Raw genomic sequence first — 21,026 nt, 5'->3', positions numbered from 1 at the left:
CATTATTTTGTCTCACATATTAACAGCCTAAATGTGAATTTGCTATGTAATTTTTATTTTTTTTACAAAATAAACAATAGATTGTTTTCTGGATATATTGTGAAGTCACTCCATGTATTCTACTTCCTGCCCTGACTCTTAACTTCCTCCTTTGTTTAGGTTTTCAGCACGGCAAAGGGCCTTGCTTGACTCTTTCACTCAGACCATTCACTAAGACTAGTGAGGAAAGGGGGATTAGTGATTCAATTAGATCACCACTCAACAGAGGCAACAAAGCTGTCATACTGTTATCCAAATTCTACAATCTATCGTTAAGCTAGCAGATTACATTTCCCTCACAGGAGCAGTAAACTGACAATGGGTTATCTGTAGGAGTTTTAACTCTCTGTGCTGACTGCTGTAGAGGGACAATATTGTGTATTTCATTTTTAATGGCATTGTACTCCTTAAATGAAAAAGAAAAACTGTTTTTTTATATGAATACAGAGTTGAAAAAGTACCCAATTTTTATGGAAGTGTCCCTTTAAGAACTTTTTGTGAAGATTCTAAAGGACAAAAAGGTGTGCAAACAACTTAACACTGCTCACATGGAAAAATTATTAGTAATTTTTTGTTTAACAGAAAGTAGATTTTAGTATAAAACAGCACAAACTGCAGGGTTAAAAAAACAACAACAACATGCCAACATAAAATAGAAGAGAAGCTGTGACTGTTCGAAACGAGTACCTGCGCAGTGCAGAGTCTGGACCAAAATCTTCATTGATGAGCTCAGACTCACTCTGAGCTATCCTCATGGCAAGCTCACGATCTCTACGCTCTTGTTCAAGAATAGCTTGCTGCTGGGATTCCTCCTCACGATCTCTGGCTAGCTGCAACTCCACCTCTGCCTGTATGTAAGTTAATGAGACAATTGTAAGGCAACTTTCACTGTAGTGCCAGCCAAAAAAATCATGAAGGGAAAATTACATCACTAATGGAGCACCACAGTCCCTGGGAAAACTGGTAATCGGTGCACTCACAGCATGAGAAATGCTGAACAATATGAACACAATCCATATTGCTTATGCCCTTGCAAAGACAAGAACACCACTGCTGTTTTAATCAAGACATACTCTGCAGTAAAAATTGGCTTCTGTCCCATACATGAACAAAAGAGACTTTTTAACGTATGATGGTCCTGATGGACAGAAATGTATAGTCCTCATAAACTACTGTGCTCTGCATCTTACCACCATCATTATTAATTTAAATACTTTACCTAGTATAAAATGTTCTAAAATGGATGTTTTATGCTGGTGTGTTATCTTACTTTACCTGAACAATACCTTTAATACCTTAAGGTGTTGCTTGTTGGTAATTTACTTTTCTATCGGGAATATGATTGCACTGTGAATCTTATTCCTGGGGCTAAATTGCCTAAGGCCTCTTTTACACGGGCGTCATGTTTTTGGCCTGGATAAGGTGCGGGTGCGTGGCGGGAAAATGCGCAATTTTTCCACGCGAGTGCAAAACATTGTCATGCAAACTTCTTCACAGAAGTTAGGGTTTGGGATCGGGGTTGTGTAGATTGTATTATTTCTTATCATTTCTATGGGGCCTGCATTGCGTGGAAAACGCACAAAGAGGAGCATGCTGCGGTTTTCACGCAACGCACAAGTGATGCGTGAAAATCACTGCTCATGTGCACAGCCCCATAGAAATGAATGGGTCCGGATTCAGTGCGGGTGCAATGCGTTCACCTCACGCATTGCATCCGTGCGGAAAACTCGCCCGTGTGAAAGGGGCCTAAATCTAGGTTGTATAATCTTTCTGAACCTGAAAGGCAGGCCATGAGAGAATATATTGCAGAGAGTTTGAAGAAAGGGAACATAAGACATTCCAAGTCTCCAGTGGCTGCAAAGTTCTTTTTTGTAAAAAAAAATAAAATAAAAAATGGAGGTCTTCGGCCATGTCTTGATTTTCGTGAACTCAATCAGATTACTATCCGTTATCCTTACCCTCTTCCTTTGATTCCTGATTTTTTTTTTTAACCAGATTATTGGTGCCAAGGTGTTCTCCAAGTTAGACTTAAAGGGTTCCTATCACCTCGTTTTGAGATAATTAGCTCTCAGACACTAGCGAGAGCCATGCGCGTCTGTATTCGGCGCAGGCGCAGTGACTGTCTGAACGTTCCCTGCACCGGCATCTCCACTGCGCCTGCGCCATCTGTTCCTCGGAGCACTCTGACGTAATCGGCGCAGTGGAGATGTCTGTGCAGGGAGCGGTCAGACATTCACTGCGCCTGCGCCGAAAAACAGACGCGCACGGTGCAGGCGCGAGAATTCGTCCGCTAGCTCAGAGGGAGGATTGCATTCCAGAGGAGATGGGCGGGCTGGAGGGACGCGCTGGGCGGCATTTTGTGTAAGTAGACCGAGCCTCTAGATGCTGAAAAGACGCCCCCATAGCACCTAGAGGCTCATTAGCATATCAATAAAAGTTAGTTTTTTAGGAAAACGGCTGCACACAAAGGTATTATATTAGCATTGTTTGGTAGAGCAGAAACTAGCGGATCGCTAGTGTCTGATAGCTAATTATGTCAAAACGAGGTGATAGGAACCCTTTAAGGGGGGCATAAAATCTGGTTAGGATCAAGGAAAGGGATGAATGGAAGACTGCTTTTAATACTCCCGAGGGGCACTTTGAGAACCTAGTCATGCCTTTCGGGTTGACCAATGCCCCGGCGGTCTTACAACATTTTGTGAATTACATCTTTCATCACCTGGTGGAGGTTTGTGATCCTGTATTTGGAAGACATTCTTATTTATTCTCTTGACATGGAAACACATCAGAATCATGTGAGACAGGTGTTACAGATCCTAAGGGATAATAAATTGTTTGCAAAATTAGAGAAAGGTGTTTTAGCGGTACACGAGGTGCAGTTCTTGGGCTACCTGCTGTCATCTTTGAGTTTTCATTCTCAGTCAAATGGACAGACAGAGCACACTAATCAGAGTCTGGAGACTTCCTTGAGATGTTCTGTATCTGAGAACCAGGAGGAGTGGTCTTCCTTTTTGTCTTTGGCAGATTTTGCCATAAACAATCGTAGTCAGGAATCCACTGGTGAGTCGCCATTTTTGGGGGCCTATGGATTTCACCCGCAGTTTGGCACATTTTCTGGTTCTAATACTTCTGGTATCTCTGAGGAAGAACGTTTTTCATCATCATTGTCATCGATATGGCGAAAAATTCTAAATAACTTGAAAAATATAGGCAACAAATATAAAGGTGTGGTTGACAGGAAAGGTATGGATTGTCCGGACCTAAGAGTGGGTGATTCTGTGTGGCTGTCCACAAGAAACATTAAGTTGAAGGTACCGTCCTGGAAGTTGGGTCCAAGGTTTATCAGCCCATATAAGATCACGGCCATTATTAATCCTGTAGCTTTTCATTTTGAGCTTCCTCAGGCCCTGAAAATTCACAATGTGTTCGATAGGTCTTTGTTGAAAAAATATTTGGAACCTTTACAGCCATCTTCCTTGCCACCCGCTCTGGTCATGGTGGACGGTATTTTGAATTAGAGATTGCGAAAATAGTTGACTCTCGAGTTCTTTGTGGATCTCTTCAATATCTTGTCCACTGGAAAGGTTATGGACAGGAGTAGAGGATGTGGGTGTCGGCATCCGATGTTAATGCCAATCGTTTAGTGAATGCCTTTCATAGATCTCACCTGGATAAGGTCAGTCCTGGGTGCCTGGGAGGTCACCCGTAGAAGGGGGGGTACTGTCACGGATGTTCCCGTGGCAGGTGCCAGGAGATCAGAGAGACTGGCAACTCGTGAGTTAAATTGACAAGTTCACTGTGGATCTCATTGTGTCTGTGTTTTGGTGAATGCCACACCCCTTGCTTCAGGTGTTGCTTGTTGGTAATTTACTTTTCCCATAAGTAGCTTCTTCTCACTCTTGGAGGTGCGGTTTATAGATTTTCTTCCTGCCTTCTAACTAGCTGGTCGGTCGGTCGGTCGGTCGGTCGTACTCTGTGGTGCTTCTGGAGTTGCCAGTTTTCTACTTTCAGTCTTGTCTTTTCTTATTGTTTTGCGTTTGTTATATTCCCTTTTGTTTGTATCTGGGCCTGAGACCGAGACTTCCGTTCGTCCATCTGGGGAGGAATGGGTTGTCTATGGTCCTAACCTCATTCCAGGGCCTTATAGGGATATAAGGGCCTAGGTATTCAGCATATGAATATTCCTACCTTCAAAGTCTATTCATACTGAAAGGTAGTTAGGGCCTGGATTAGGGTTGTTTAGGAGGTGACCTGTTCCTTCCCTAGTTTCAAGGCCCAGTTACTATTCCCCTTCCCTCCTGAGTGTAGTGTGGAGTTTTTTCCCCACACTGATCGTGACAACAGGTTGTCAGATCCCTGCTGATCAGATTGTGATGCTCTCTCCCAAGGACAGGTCATCAATATAAAAATCCTTTAATCTGACCATAGAAAAGAAAAGCAGGAAAAGTTATAAAAAAAAAAAAAAAAAAAAAGCTGTAGTGGTGCCCCAGTCTTATGCCAAACACATCCATAAACTCTTATTTACCCAATGGAAGCCAAAAGAGTGTCCTTTGTGCCTCCATCAGGCTGGTCTATATATCAGCATAGCTTCTTTCTGCTGTACAATGGGATATGCTGGAGGAATATGTAGAAAAATCCTTTGTGAACTGAACTGACTAAGGCAGGGGTGCACAACCTTTTCTGGTCGGGGGCCACATTGTCAGCCTGAACCAATTCCAAGGGCCGAAAATAAAACATAAAGGGGTATTACCAAACTGAAATACTATATTTTTGGCATATTGAACATACAGTATATATTATAAATGTCTAGTTACACTTCTAGTAGGCCCATCTAATGGGAGAATACATGAAAGATATATGTGAGCAGCCACAAGACATAGACATACATGTCTGGTTGGGGCCGCACAGAATGATATCGAGGGCCGCATGTGGCCCCCAGGCTGCAGGTTATGCACCCCTGCTCTAAGGCAACTGCCTGAGCACCAGATGAGAGAGGAGGTGTTTTCCAGGCTACCAGAGATAGCCTAAGACTACAATGCAGCTTAGTTGGGGTACCTAATGTTAGCTAAGCCCTAAACGAGCAATACTGAAAATTAACCAAGCAGCTACTATGGAGGAAAATAAGAATCAGCCACAGGAAAGTGGTTTAAATAGCTTTCTGTAGACCTCAACTGGATTTTGGCCTGAAAGTTACTAAGTGATTTCAGACTTACATTACCGGCTTCTAAACCGTATTATGATAGCTGCCGTAAACGTAAATAATGAAAAATAAAAAAAACGAGGTTTGCAATTTAGCTTTCAATATCTGTAATAGAATTCTTAAGATAATATCAGATATATTTACTTGGCTTGGTAACAGAATACAAACTCAAAATGTGAAGAATACTGCTCCATTGCTGCAGTTTATAGGAACATTAACCACTGAATCCAACTAAAGTAATTGTGTATCATTCTGCTTAATACAGTAAGACACAGACAGCAAATTGGCCGTTTTACGTACACCATTATCCTTATCAAATGTCTTAAATCTCACATTTCACAAATGTTTATTCTACCAAGATTACACTTGAAGAAAAATTATTGTGTCAATTCTAAGCTATATCATTAATGACAAAATTTTTATACCCAATGAATCTTTGTCACTGACTGGTGTAAGTAAAGCACCATAGTAAGGCAACTATCAAAGCAAGACGAATGAATTCCTGCATGTTATGAAACACACAGCATTAAATGAGAGTGCCGCTGCTGACTGCCAATGCTTGAATTCAGATCACAGTCCTAGCACATTATATGCAGAGAGCGCATGGCAGAGATTATGAGCCTTAATATACAGGATATTTATATACAGCAGCGTCTCATCATCATGTCTGTCAGTCTATGGACAGAAGCATCTCATCATCATGTCTGCCAGTCTATAGACAGCAGCATCTCATCATCATGTCTGTCAGTCTATATACAGCAGCATCTCATCATGTCTGCCAGTCTATAGACTGCAGCGTCTCATCAGGTCTGCCAGTCTATAGACAGCTGCGTCTCATCATGTCTGCCAGTCTATAGACAGCAACGTCTCATCATCATGTCTGCCAGTCTATAGACAGCAGCGTCTCATCATCATGTCTGCCAGTCTATAGACAGCAGCGTCTCATCATCATGTCTGCCAGTCTATAGACAGCAGCGTCTCATCATCATGTCTGCCAGTCTATAGACAGCAGCGTCTCATCATCATGTCTGCCAGTCTATAGACAGTAGCGTCTCATCATCATGTCCGTCAGTCGATATACAGCAGCGTCTCATCACCATGTCTGTCGTACATGATTACATTATACATACATTATAGCCATGGTCATGCTGAGAAAGGACATGTCCCGTCTCAACATGGCTGCGGCATTAAGCCACCGCTCCGCGATCGTCATCGCTGCCTCCCATTGATAGAAATGGGAGGCAGAAAGGATGCTGCTGCTCCTTTAATAAACTTTCAATTGGAGGCGAGACTTGATTCAACTACAGAAGGCTTGGCCTCTATAGTCATAAAATTATGAACACCTATGAATTAGTTTTGGTTAGGAGTAAGTGCAATACATAACTATCTTAGAATGCAACTAGATGAAATAACAGCATGAAAGGCAGAAAATACAGGCATACAAACATGATAAAAGTATGGCAAATCAATCAACAATTAACCAACAATCTCATCTATGAGGAGAGTCTGATCCAAGTGAGCAGGTTCATGTCAATGTTGGGGGAGGTAGCTGTCGACCGAACAGGTGTTTAAACCAAAAGCTATAGTATGGTCTGTTAAAAGCTAAAAAATATGATTAGAAAATACTGATTTACACAGGATAAGGTGACAAGTAGTGGTCACTAACAGTACATGAAGAAGGTCAAAACTTTAGTGGGTGTGCTGAGTCTGAAATACAGTAGCAGACATTTTGTCATGAACTTTGGGTAATGTGGCTCTCTTATGACAATCTATTTTACTCTGCCCAGGGTACCCAAACAATGCATAAATTTGGTCCACGTGCCCGTTATGCATGTCAGCACTTCCTTTTCCCTTTCCACTGCATCCTGGCAGGATGTTCACATGCAGAACTTCCTGTTTCCATCAGCCTCCAGCTGGGTTTGCTAACCAAGCCCAGCATACTTTGCTCTTTATTGTTTCTCAGGGCCTCCATTTTCTGCCACACTTTTGCCCCTACAGTAATCATGCCCCCTAAACCTCTCCTCTTCATGTTAGTCAGGCAGAGCAAGCACTGTGAAACATTACAGAGCAAAATCGTGCCAGGTTTGGTTAACAAAGCAGGAAGCCGGTGGAAACAAGAAGTAAGCCAAGTAAACATTCTGCCAGGATGTATTGAAGCCGACATGAAAAAAGGTATATGGCACAAAAATATGGAGCATTTTGGGTATTCTGTTATGGTAGCAGAGAACCTCTTTAAACCATCAGGGAAAGTGGCAATTTGCTCCCTCCAGAAGAGGATCCATGTCCTATGCTGGAACTTGACAGTAATGACTAAAGACTGAATCATGATGACTGACAGAGTAAGGACTCAGTCAGCAACAGTCTGCAATGCAGTTAGAGTAGATGATGAAATAATGTATGAGAGAACACAAGGTGAAGGAGATGAATGCGCTTAGAAAAAGAAATTCAGATTTTTCTTTTGGGAAGAAACATGATCGTTTTAACAGTTGTAATGTTGACCTTCTCCAAGTAATTGCAGCATCTGCTATACAGCAAACAGTGGGAGATAAACTCAGAATTTTTTGGGAGAAAGGATTTCAGAAGATCAAACCAGTTCTCTTGATAAATTGCTAGAAATAAATAATTAAAGCACAGAGTATACCAAACAAGTGGGGGGTTGGTATGGACCACAAAGATCCAATTTGGCTGGTTGATTTAGAAGAGTAAATGATTGCTTTATACCTGAGGCAATCTACAGAAGACATTGAGGAACACATCATGACGAAGCCTGAGACTGAGGAAAACTACTGAATGACTATAGGCACACCGGAAGTAGGAGGAAGTACAGTCTTCTCTAAAATAAGCTACTGACCAAAATAATGTGACCTAAGTTGGATGAAGGAGAGCAGTATGTGGGTTGCAGTGGGGTTCTCTGATATATCTAATTACTTGACTGAGAGACATACAACATGACAGGGCATGGAACTGGGCATGATACCACACAGTGCACTACTTGACATAACTTGGAATGAAGAGAACGTGTTACACAACTCAAAATCCATAAATCACATCATGGCATGATCAAATGAGGCATGACACAATGGGTAAAAGACTAATGCACAAGTTATGTATTTTTAACTTGGCTAAAGTAATTATGGAGAAGCTTCATGACCCATATGTATATACATCTGTTCTGCTCAAACTATGTCAAATCAGATATTTTATCGTACGTATAAGTGTCTGAATACCTACCCAATTTAATCAGTTTCTATCCATTTTTACTTCTACACAGATATGATAGAGCCTTTGCCCACACTCTTTCAATGCAGGTAAGACAGCAAGAAGGGCTGTCGGTAAGGTTAATGGAGGGGGGCGTTAAAGAAGCAGAGGGAGAGAACAATTGACTTGTGCAAAGCAAAAGAAGGAGGAAAAGGAGAGGAGAATGAATAAAGAACAGACACCTGAATTTGACATAATGATGGGAAATATTTGAAAATCAGAGCTGAATTCAGGCTGTATGTGACAGCTAAAACACAGGTTCTGACTAAGTCTCTTCAGCAAGATGAAACTAGAGATGGGAAGGGGAAGAAATGACTACATAAACAATGTGTTTAAAGGAAAAAATGTACGTTATAGAACACAAATTGCTGACTCAGGCGCCTCCCTCGATTACAGGACCAATGACCCCTTATAAAAGAAAAATCACAGCAAAAAAAGCACTAACACATTAGATGCAAACATTATATACGGACTAAGCCCTCATTCCGATATGAAAACATCTGAGACTCTCAGCCAATATATTTTGACCTAAACACATCAGTGATTTTTATTTTATAACTGTAGCCATGCACATCCGCATACTCATTTATCACATTGTGCAGGATGTTTTGTATCTTTTTATGTGATTTTTGACTAATGACCCCTTCAATTATGATGACTGGTATTCTACTAACCTGCATTCTCCTTTCTTCCGCTTCCCTCTTTTTCCGGTTTTCTTCATCTTGTTTCCTTTTTGCTTCAATCTCAGATTTTCTACAGACATTTTGACAAATCAACATGAGATGGAGCAATATCAGCACTATATTTAGAGTATACTGTAGAAGTGCAACTTTAAAGGGGTTGTCTCACTTTAGTAAGTTGCATTTATCATGTAGAGAAAGTTAAGTTAATACAAGACACTTACTAATGTATTGTTTTTATCCATATTGCTTCCTTTGCTGGCTGGATTCATTTTTCCATCACATTAGACACTGCTCGTTTCCATGGTTACAAACCACCCTACAATCCATCAGTGGTGACCTTACTTGCACACTATAGGAAAAAGCGCCAGCCTCTCTGGTGGCCAGGACCATGCAAGCACGACCACCACTGATGGATTGCAGGGTGGTCTGTAACCATGGAAACGAGCAGTGTATAATGTGATGGAAAAATTAATCCAGCCAGCAAAGGAAGCAATATGGACAATCACAATGCATTAGTAAGTGTCTTGTATTAACTTTCTCTACATGATAAATGCCACTTACTGAAGTGAGACAACCCCTTTAACAAGCCAATAATCCAGTCTAATGTATAACTCACAGTCTCCTCTCATTTTCCTCTTTTCTCCGCAGCTCCTCTTCAGCCTCACGCCTTTTCCTCTCCCGTTCCATCTCCTCCTGTATACGACGCAAGCGTTCAGCTTCTTCCTCTTCTTTCTTCCTCTTCTGTAAGGCATCGAGGAGTTGGCCTGAGCTCTTCACAAGAGCATCATATTCTCTTTCAATCTGGTCACGGGTCATTATGGTGTTCTAAGAAGAAATAAAAAGAAAAAACATTTAGACTGTGTCAGGATCTGCACTCAGGGAGGGATCGGCAATGACAGACTTAAGCAGAGACAGCAGATTAAAAAGTCCAAACTGTTTATTTTCGGGTATGCTGCATAACAAACAAACAGCATCCAAGTTATCACTTCACTTGGTGGGGGTGAAGCTGTGGCACCAACATCACATAAACAATAAAATTAACTCCTGCCCATCTGGGCACTACCTAGACAGTTTGTTTCTATCTCCAGGGCCATCTTTAACGCGGGGCAAAAGGGGCAGCTGCCCCGCACCCAGTTTCTCCGGGGGGGCCCAAGGCAGCTCCCTCTTGAGCCCCGCTGGCCACTGCCCACATATTCAATTACATCGTCCGGAGGACCAGGAAACTGTGAAGGCTTTGTACACACTGCTTCCTGGTCCTCGGCTATCGGCTGCGCACAGCGTGAGGCGCTCTGTGATGTCACGCTGTGCGCAGCCTTCACAGCACAGCCGACAGCAGGAGGATGCACGTCTCGCTGGAGGAGAGGATCGGCGGCGTCCAGGAGCATGAGAGTTAAGTGTTTTATTTTTATTTTATATTTATGAGGCTGATGGACACTTCCGGGGGCTGATGAGAGGCTATTGGGGGCTGATGAGAGGCTACTGGGGGCTGCTATGAGGCTACTGGGGGCTGCTATGAGGCTACTGGGGGCTTTTAATTGAGGTCTGATTGGGGTTCATTCATATTGGGGTCTGAGCTGAGGTCTTATTAACATTGGGGATCTTATTGGGGCTGTTAGCTGAGGTCTGATTGGTTGTCTGACCTGAGGTATAATGAAAAATATTTTTTTCTTATTGTCCCCCTCTAAAACGTACACACTGCTTCCTGGTCCTCGGCTGTCGGCTGTGCAGGGCTGCGCACAGCATGAGGACACTGTGAAGTCACGCTGTACGCAGCCTTCACAGTACAGCAGAAAGCAGGAGGATGCAGATCGCGCTCGAGGAGAGGAGAAACGGCGTCCAGCAGCAGGAGAGTTAAGGGTTTTTATTTTATTTTATATTAATGAGGCTGGTGAGATGCTTCTGGCGGGCTGCTATGAGGCTTCTGGCGGGCTGCTATGAGGCTACTGGGGGCTGCTATGAGGCTACTGGGGGCTGCTATGAGGCTACTGGGGGCGGATATGAAAAATACTGTACTTGCTTGCTCCTTCTCCCGACCTCCCTTGCCCTTTGAGTATGCCACGCACTGTGAGCCGAGCCCTGTCTCCTTCCTGCAGAGAGGTGCCCACTTCCAGCCCTGAACCCAGCTGCCCAGAGCACTGATCCTGAGCCTGTTGGAGTCTTCAGAACTGTAAGTATTTACAGTAAATCACTGTAAGATGTATATATATTTAGGGGTGGACGATATGGCCTAAAATCTATATTGCGATATAATTTTAAGCATGTGCGATATGCGCTATACAGTACAGACCAAAAGTTTGGACACACCTTCTCATTCAAAGAGTTGTCTTTATTTTCATGGCTATGAAAATTGTAGAGTCACACTGAAGGCATCAAAACTATGAATCTAACACATGTGGAATTATATACATAACAAAAAAGTGTGAAACAACTGAAAATATGTCATATTCTAGGTTCTTCAAAGTAGCCACCTTTTGCTTTGATTACTGCTTTGCACACTCTTGGCATTCTCTTGATGAGCTTCAAGAGGTAGTCACCTGAAATGGTTTTCACTTCACAGGTGTGCCCTGTCAGGTTATATAAGTGGGATTTCTTGCCTTATAAATGGAGTTGGGACCATCAGTTGCATTGTGGAGAAGTCAGGTGGATACACAGCTGATAGTCCTACTGAATAGACTGTTAGAATTTGTATTATGGCAAGAAAAAAGCAGCTAAGTAAAGAAAAACGAGTGGCCATCATTACTTTAAGAAATGAAGGTCAGTCAGTCCGAAAAATTGGTAAACTTTGAAAGTGTCCCCAAGTGCAGTCACAAAAACCATCAAGCACTACAAAGAAACTGGCTCACATGCGGACCGCCCCAGGAAAGGAAGACCAAGAGTCACCTCTGCTTCGGAGGATAAGTTCATCCGAGTCACCAGCCTCAAAAATCGCAGGTTAACAGCAGCTCAGATTAGAGACCAGGTCAATGCCACAGAGAGTTCTAGCAGCAGACACATCTCTAGAACAACTGTTAAGAGGAGACTGTGTGAATCAGGCCTTCAAAGTAGAATATCTGCTAGGAAACCACTGCTAAGGACAGGCAACAAGCAGAAGAGACTTGTTTGGGCTAAAGAACACAAGGAATGGACATTAGACCAGTGGAAATCTGTGATTTGGTCTGATGAGTCCAAATCTGAGATCTCTGGTTCCAACCACCAAATGTGAACGGATGGACTCTACATGCTTGGTTCCCACCGTGAAGCATGGAGGAGGAGGTGTGATGGTGTGGGGGTGCTTTGCTGGTGACACTGTTGGGGATTTATTCAAAATTGAAGGCATACTGAATCAGCATGGCTACCACAGCATCTTGCAGCGGCATGCTATTCCATCCGGTTTGCGTTTAGTTGGACCATCATTTATTTTTCAACAGGACAATGACCCCAAACACACCTCCAGGCTGTGTAAGGGCTATTTGACCATGATGGAGAGTGATGGGGTGCTGCGCCAGATGACCTGGCCTCCACAGTCACAGGACCTGAACCCAATCGAGATGGTTTGGGGTGAGCTGGACTGCAGAGTGAAGGCAAAAGGGCCAACAAGTGCTAAACATCTCTGGGAACTCCTTCAAGACTGTTGGAAGACCATTTCAGGTGACTACCTCTTGAAGCTCATCAAGAGAATGCCAAGAGTGTGCAAAGCAGTAATCAAAGCAAAAGGTGGCTACTTTGAAGAACCTAGAATATGACATTTTCAGTTGTTTCACACTTTTTTGTTATGTATATAATTCCACATGTGTTAATTCATAGTTTTGATGCCTTCAGTGTGAATCTACAATTTTCATAGTCAGGAAAATAAAGAAAACTCTTTAAATGAGAAGGTGTGTCCAAACTTTTGGTCTGTACTGTATATCGCAATATATTCTATATTTCGGGGGGGTGGGGGGGGGGGAGCCCTTGTCCTATTCACCCTAATAGATCTTTATTAGGGTGAACAGGACTTCACACTCTCCCTGTTGCCCTGTGCATAGTGCACACAGCAGCAGGGAGCGGACTATGGCAGCCAGGGCTTGAGTAGCGTCCTGGTTGCCATGGTAACCGATCGAAGCCTGCGATTCAACTGCTTGGGCTCCAATCAGAAGCTGCCACCCTGGGGCCACTGCCACCAATGATTTAATACTGTGGAGGGGGGGCTCGCAATTAATATAATACTTAGAAGAGAGGGAGTAGAATGGAGGAGCCACCAATGAATATAGTTAATATGCCTGAATACATATGCCATATCCCATACCTGGCTTCTATTACTGCGCGCCGTGATCCGCTGCAATTAACCCCTCAGGACCTGAGGGGCTAACTGCAGTGGTTCACAGCGTGCAGTCATAGAGGCCGAGTATGGGATATGGCCAGCACATGCAGGCTACGTTTGTATTCAGGCATACTAAAACTATATTCATTGGTGGTGCAGTGGCCACAGTCCCTCCTCCTACTCATTGTTGGCGGAGTGGCCACAGTCGCTCACCTCCTCCTCCTACTCTGTTCTCATTGGTGGTCAGCGGCAACCGCACACAGTGGGGAGGGAGGGACTCCCTCCTTCTCCACTGTGCCGTCTCAGGAGAACATGGTGCGTGCAGAGAGCGGCGCATGCCATGTTCTACCGCAATATGGCGATATAAACTAAATCTCTATCGTTGCCCAAATTCATATCGCATATCGTCTATATCGCCCACACCTATATCGATATATAGATATATAATTACTTGTTTTATGTGCGTAAGGGTGCTGGGTGGTTGAAGAAGGGGGGGTGGAGAAGGGGGAGGGAGGGGTGGATGGAGGGGTTAATAGTACAGCACTATCTGCACATTGTAAAAAAAAAAAATTAAAGTCATCTGCAAAATACTAGTTGTGCTTTTTAAATTTTTAGAATAATGATACAGCCATTTTCTTTGATACTTTTGTGCAGATTCTTTTTTAATCTCTATATTAAGGGACACTAGAGTTAAATGTAGTAGTTCTGGTGTCTATAGCATGTCTCTGCAAGCTTTTTAATGTAAACACTAACTTTTCAGAAAAAAAGGCTGTATTTACATTACTGTCAAGGAACACCTCTAGTGGCCACATGCTAGGGTGTAGGAAGGTGGGATCCAGGGGGCCCAAGTGAATTCTTGCGCAGGGTCCAATCAATAGGTCTATCTCACCTATAGCGTGCAATGCACACACAAGGGGAATCAAGCTTCAACAGCTAGCAGGTCAGCTTGCTTCCCAGGCTTTCTGAAGTCTCTCTTTTCCCCAGTACTGATCACAGCTATCACACCTGGGATCACCTCAGGCTAGGGGAAATAGCTGTACTGGAAGGGTCGGGACTGGTAGGTCCCAATGTCAAACCTACCCACCAGTCCAGAGAAATCCAGTCCAGGACAGAATCTAAACAAATCTGTCTCAGTAAGCTACATTTTGCTGAAACCACTGCAGCTTTCTGGATTTCATTTATCTCATCCAGATAAGGATTCTGGGTGAAATATACACGCATTCAAGAACTTTACCGTACACCTAGGGTTGGGCGATATACCGCTAATAACGATATACTGCGGTATTAAACAGTGATATGGCTGTTTCTTAATCACTGCTGTATTTTTAGTGACGTCATAGGGGCAGTCGAACTTGAGTGCTGACTGCCTCTAAAAAGTCTGGGGCACATTACAGCTGGCACAGTGGAGGAGGAGAGAGTCCCTACCTCCCCACTGTGATGCGGCTGCACCACAATTGAGCAGTGAAGAGAGGAGTAGGGGAGGGGCTGTGGCCGCTGCGCCACCAATAAGCAGTGAAGAGAGGAGTAGGGGAGGAGCTGTGGCCGCTGCGCCACCAATAAGCAGTGAAGAGAGGAGTAGGGGAGGGGCTGTGGCCGCTGCGCCACCAATAAGCAGTGAAGAGAGGAGTAGGGGAGGGGCTGTGGCCGCTGCGCCACCAATGAGACATACCTTCTTAATACAAAAATAGACTGCGGTTGCAGGCCAAATCACATACCAATAACAGGAAGCAGCGATCCCACGAATGGTGGAAATTAACTTAATTGGCACAGTTCGGCGGGATCCCGGTCATTGAGGCTGGGTGCCGGTTGGGTGATAAGGCCGGCACCCACAGTCTATATTTGTATTAAGAGGCTAATTAAAATTCATTGATGGTGCAATGCGCACCCCTCCCTCATTGTTATAAATTATAATCATTGGTGGTGAAGACCGCCCCCCTATTATTATAAATTATAATCATTGGTGGCGCAATGCAACTCCCCAGCATTAGAATCATTTGTGGCGCAGTGGCCGCCACAGGAGCACTACCCGCCCCCTCATTGCTATATTCATTGGTGGCCCAATGGTTACAGGGTCCCCTCCCCTCCTCATTGGTGGTGCAGTGGTAGCTTCTGATCTGAGCCCCAGCAGTGAAATCGCAGGGCTACGATCAGTTACGATGGCAGCCTTCCATAGCTGCCATGATAAGCTTCCTGCTGCGGTGTGCACAAAGCCCAGGGCAGTAGGGAAAGAGTAAAGTCCTATTCACTCTAATAGAGCTCTATTACGGTGAATAGGACAAGGGTTCTAGCTCATAAGGGGGCTAATAATTATTAAATAAAAAGTAAATAAAAAAACACCAAAATATTAACATTTTAAATCATCCCCAATTTTACATATAAAAATATATAAACAGTAAAAAAAACTACATATTATGTATTCCCACATCCGAAAAAGTACAAACTATTAAAGTATTGAAAAATCTCTCTTGCGGGGAAAAAGCCGTGACAGAAAAAAAAAAACAAAAAAAAAAAACACGCAGTTCGACATTTTTTTTTTGTCACCTTGTCCCCTCACAAATAGGATATGACTGTTCTATTATGGGCCGGACGTTCCATGAAATGCAGAATGCACACAGCTTTTTGGGCGTTTTCTTTTGCGTGGTATAGAGTATTGCAATACATTTTTATGGGACCGAAATTGAATAAAAATGTTGATATTGTGACAACCCTAGTCACGGTGGCATAACTCATCTCAAATCCATTGGGTGACAAAGAAATGATATCTAGCGGATGTAAACCCCTGGAGCCAGGAGACCGCCGCTGGATTACAGTCACTACGCTCTGGTGGCTGCTGCGCGGAGAGGCCGGGGCAGGGGTTGAGATAAAAGGCACTGCGCTCTGGGTTGCGGTAATATGGCTGTAGTGTGTAGGGGCTAAGACCCATATAGGAAGCAATGGCCCCCAATGTTTTATTTGTCTGAAAGACACGTTTATGATGCGTGTGCCCTTTCTGACAATGTGAACCTATGATGGGTGCACTCTTAACAACCCACTTATCAGGGTTTTCTGCTAGCATGTCCCATTATCTATGAACGTGCCCGAGATAGCTGATTGCTGTTATCTCCAGCAGTCCCATAGAGAATGAATGGAGCAGCAGGGTGCACGCCCCATCAGATTGGGGGGGGGGGGGGGGGGGGGGACTGTGACCCTGTTGTTGGTGGGGCAACTAATAGATATTACTGTATGGGGGAATCAAGGAGACATTATACTGTATGAGGGCAATAAGGAAACACCAGTACATGTTTTGAGTGGTTTTTTTTATTCCAAATGGGCATTTATCGCGATAAATTTCTTAATATTGTTATCATGGGAATATATTTGATATCGCCCTTACCACAACTGGTTAAAAGATGCAAGATACGGCACAACAAACATCAGAATATATCTTATGTGACAATTACCACACAACAGTATCACAGTATCTTCAAACTTCTTGAGGCTAAAAGTCACAATAAAGCCCAAGGCTATATTCACATTTTCCCAGGGAACTCCAGTTAGTGCCTCCATTGCAAATTCCATAAAATTTCACAGAATGTGCTGCATGTGCTGTGGAACCAAATTAGGTCTTTAAAGGGGTTGTCTCATCATGGACAATGGGGGCATATCTCTAGAATAAAACCCCATTGTCTTATAGGTGCGGGTCCCACAGCTGGGACCCCCACCTAGATCGAAAACAGAGCCCCACAAGGTGGTGGCTGCGCCGGCTCCATAGAAAATAAATGGAGGGTGGCTGCGCATGCGCAGTGCGCCCTCCTTCACTTGCAGGGCTCTGTTCTCTATATAGGTGCTGCTCAAAGTGGTGGGACCCGCACCTATCAGACAATGGGGGCATATCCTAGCGATATACCCCCATTGTCCATGATAAGACAACCCCTTTAAGACATACAGCCAGGTCCATAAATATTGGGACATCGACAAATCTAAAATTTTGGGCTATGTACACCACCGCAATGGATTTTAAATGAAATGAACAAGATGTGCTTTAACTGCAGACTGTCAGCTTTAATTTGAGGGTATTTACATCCAAATCATGTGAACGGTGTAGGAATTACAACAGTTTGCATATGTGCCTCCCACCTGTTAAGGAACCAAAAGTAAAAGGGACAGAATAATGATCATAAATCAAACTTTCACTTTTTAATACTTGGTTGCAAATCCTTTGCAGTCAATTACAGCCTGAAGTCTGGAACGCATAGACATCACCAGACGCAGGGTTTCATCCCTGGTGATGCTCTGCTAGACCTCTTCAGTTCCTGCTTGTTCTTGGGGCATTTTCCCTTCAGTTTTGTCTTCAGCAAGTGAAATGCATGCTTAATCGGACTCAGGTCAGGTGATTGACTTGGCCATTGCATAACATTCCACTTCTTTCCCTTAAAAAACTCTTTGGTTGCTTTTGCAGCATGCTTTGGGTCATTGTCTATCTGCACTGTGAAGCGCCGTCCAATGAGTTCTGAAGCATTTGGCTGAATATGAGCAGATAATATTGCCCAAAACACTTCAGAATTCATCCTGCTGCTTTTGTCAGCAGTCACATCATCAATAAATACAAGAGAACCAGTTCCATTGGCAACCATACATGCCCACACCATGACACTACCACCACCATGCTTCACTGATGAGGTGGTATGCTTAGGATCATGAGCAGTTCCTTTCCTTCTACATACTCTTCTCTTCCCATCATTCTCATCTGGTCTCATCTGTCCATAGGATGTAGGATGTTGTTCCAGAACTGTGAAGGCTTTTTTAGATGTCGTTTGGCAAACTCTGATCTGGCCTTCCTGTTTTTGAGGCTCACCAATGGTTTACATCTTATGGTGAACCCTCTTTATTCACTCTGGTGAAGTCTTCTCTTGATTGTTGACTTTGACATACATACACCTACCTCCTGGAGAGTGTTCTTGATTTGGCCAACTGTTGTGAAGGGTGTTTTCTTCACCAGTAAAATAATTCTTCGGTCATCCACCACAGTGGTCTTCCGGGTCTTTTGGTGTTGCCGAGCTCACCGATGCGTTCCTTCTTTTTAAGAATGTTCCAAACTGTTGTTTTGGCCACGCCTAATGTTTTTGCTATTTCGATGATGGGTTTGTTTTGTTTTTTCAGCCTAATGATGGCTTGCTTCACTGATAGTGACAGCTCTTTGGATCTCATCTTCAGAGTTGACAGCAACAGGTTCCAAATGCAAATAGCACACTTGAAATGAACTCTGGACCTTTCATCTGCTCATTGTAATTGGGATAATGAGGGAATAACACACACCTGCCCATGGAACAGCTGAGAAGCCAATTGTCCCATTACTTTTGGTCCCTTAACAAGTGGGAGGCACACATGCAAACTGTTGCAATTCCTACACCGTTCACCTGATTTGGATGAAAATACCCTCAAATTAAAGCTGACAGTCTGCAGTTAAAGCACATCTTGTTTGTTTCATTTGAAACCCATTGTGATGGTGTATAGAGCCAAAAATGTTACAATTGTGTCGATGTCCCAATATGTATGGACCTGACTGTATAATACATAAATTACCAAACTTAAATGCCTTAATAAAAAAATTTATGAGAACAAATTAAATGACTACATGATGCTTAGGCCTCTTGCACACAACCGTCTTTGTGGTCCGTTTTATCCGTTTTTTGTCGGTCGTAAACAGAAACGGAAGCATGAAATATACAGTATACAGTAAATGCATAGAAAAATTGGGCTGGGCAAAAAAATTTCAATAGATAGTTCCGCAAAAACAGAACGGATACGGAAGACATATGGATGCATTCCATATCAGTTTTTTTTTCACAGCCCCCATTGACCTCAATAGAGCCACGTAACGTGATTTGCGGGCAATAATAGGACATGTTCTATCTTTGAACGGAACGGAAAAACGGAAACGGAATGCATACAGAGTACATTCCATTTTTTGGGCGGACCCACTGAAATGGTCTGGTTGTGGTGACTAGCAGCACCTGTTATCTGATCACATGACCAAGAATTCACGTAACGGTGTCTAAGTCTCCTATCATCTGTCAGTGCTATAGTTCTAATACTGGTGATACAATTCTGTAATGACAATCCCAACATCATTGGTTCACAATTCTATCAGCATGTGTTGTAAGAGTATTTTTAAAGTACTCATTGGTTCTATCCCTTTAATTCTGTTCCTTTTTATTATTACCATTCTGTATAATGATGTGCTGATAAGACCACATTCCTGAGTGATCTCAGAGGTTTAAACTCTGTGATACACATACATTCTCCGCCTAGAACTTCATCCTAGGTAAAATGTAAGTATTGATTTGTCCTATCCCTGGTGTGTTGGCCATGTGTTATAACGTGGTAGACAGCCTTGTGTTATATAGCATGACCGACAGTCTCACCCCATATTCGATATTTAGGCTAGTGATTTATTTACTTTTATTATACAGTATGTGATTTGTCTGTGTTATCTTATATTTAATCACACTTAGTAAATATATTTATTCACTTAGCCTGCGTAAGTTTATTCGCTCTCAAATCTTCTAAATTCATGTTTTTAAATACAACAAACTAGTAATCCATAAGCAGGGAAGCAGAGGGCCACATGTGGCTCTGGACACACTCTATGGGGAAAAGTTGTAAAATGCAATAATCTCTTTTGTACTGCATTATGGGAGATATTATTTCTCTACAGTTTACTTCATAGATCCTACTGGAAAAACTACAAAACTGAACAGAAATCATCATGGCAAGCCTGGTCCAGAAACTGAACAAAAATGAAGTACTTAGAGATGTGAGCTCAGCGACCTTCTGAAATCTAAGTGTAAAGGTTGACAAGACAGCACTAGAAGCTTTAGCTAAGGTTCAGTCAAAGGCAAGTATATATCAAGGAAGAACATAGACCTTAAACTCTTCACTAACTGCCGATTATGTTTTTTTCTTTTGCAAAACTGACAATTTTATGACATTGTGAAGGATTTTTATGATACAGAAAAACAGATTTAAGCAGCGTTTTTGTTCCGATAGGAGAAATCTATTTTTAAGCCTCTGACAAGAATGTTGTATTGCAGCCATGTTCAATCCATAGTAGCTGCAGTCACAGCAATTAGTATGAGGAAAACACCTCCATCAATTATTTTCTTCAATATTGGGTTCTTTCCCCAAACAATGAAAATCACATTAATTCAATTAAATAATATAAGTTAAAGAGGTTCTGCACTTTGTTTAAACTGATGATCTATCCTCTGGATAGATTATCAGCATCTGATCGGCGGGGGTCCCACACCTGGGACCCCCGCCGATCAGCTGTTTGAGAAGGCAGCGGCGCTCCAGCAGTGACGCAGCCTTCTCACCGTTTACCGCTGGCCAAGTGACATCACAACTTTTATCAACTGGCCTGGGCCAGCTTAGCCCCGCCCAGGCCAGTGATACTAGTCGTGATGTCACTGGGCCTGGGTTAACAGCTGATCGGCGGGGGTCCTAGGTGTCGGATCCCCGCTGATCAGATGGTGATGATCTATCCAGAGGATAGATCAGTTTAAACAAAGTGCAGAACCCCTTTAAA

General features: G+C 43.1%; 1 protein-coding gene across 5 annotated transcripts in view; it reads right to left on the bottom strand.

Annotated features, from left to right (window-relative positions):
* Positions 1-21,026, bottom strand: part of MYO6 (myosin VI) — a 254,132-nt gene that overhangs the window by 38,098 nt on the left and 195,008 nt on the right. For all 5 annotated transcript variants that reach the window (XM_044290290.1, XM_044290291.1, XM_044290292.1 and 2 more), the window contains exons 26-28: positions 9,797-10,005; positions 9,172-9,250; positions 727-887 (exon numbers count right to left, since the gene is read on the bottom strand). In XM_044290290.1, the coding sequence (XP_044146225.1) occupies positions 727-887; positions 9,172-9,250; positions 9,797-10,005 (449 nt within the window). The remainder of the gene's footprint in view (positions 1-726; positions 888-9,171; positions 9,251-9,796; positions 10,006-21,026) is intronic.

This window comes from Bufo gargarizans, chromosome 4 (assembly GCF_014858855.1).
Source record: "Bufo gargarizans isolate SCDJY-AF-19 chromosome 4, ASM1485885v1, whole genome shotgun sequence".
Classification (NCBI taxonomy): domain Eukaryota; kingdom Metazoa; phylum Chordata; class Amphibia; order Anura; family Bufonidae; genus Bufo; species Bufo gargarizans.
This window is presented reverse-complemented; position numbering and strand designations above follow the sequence as displayed.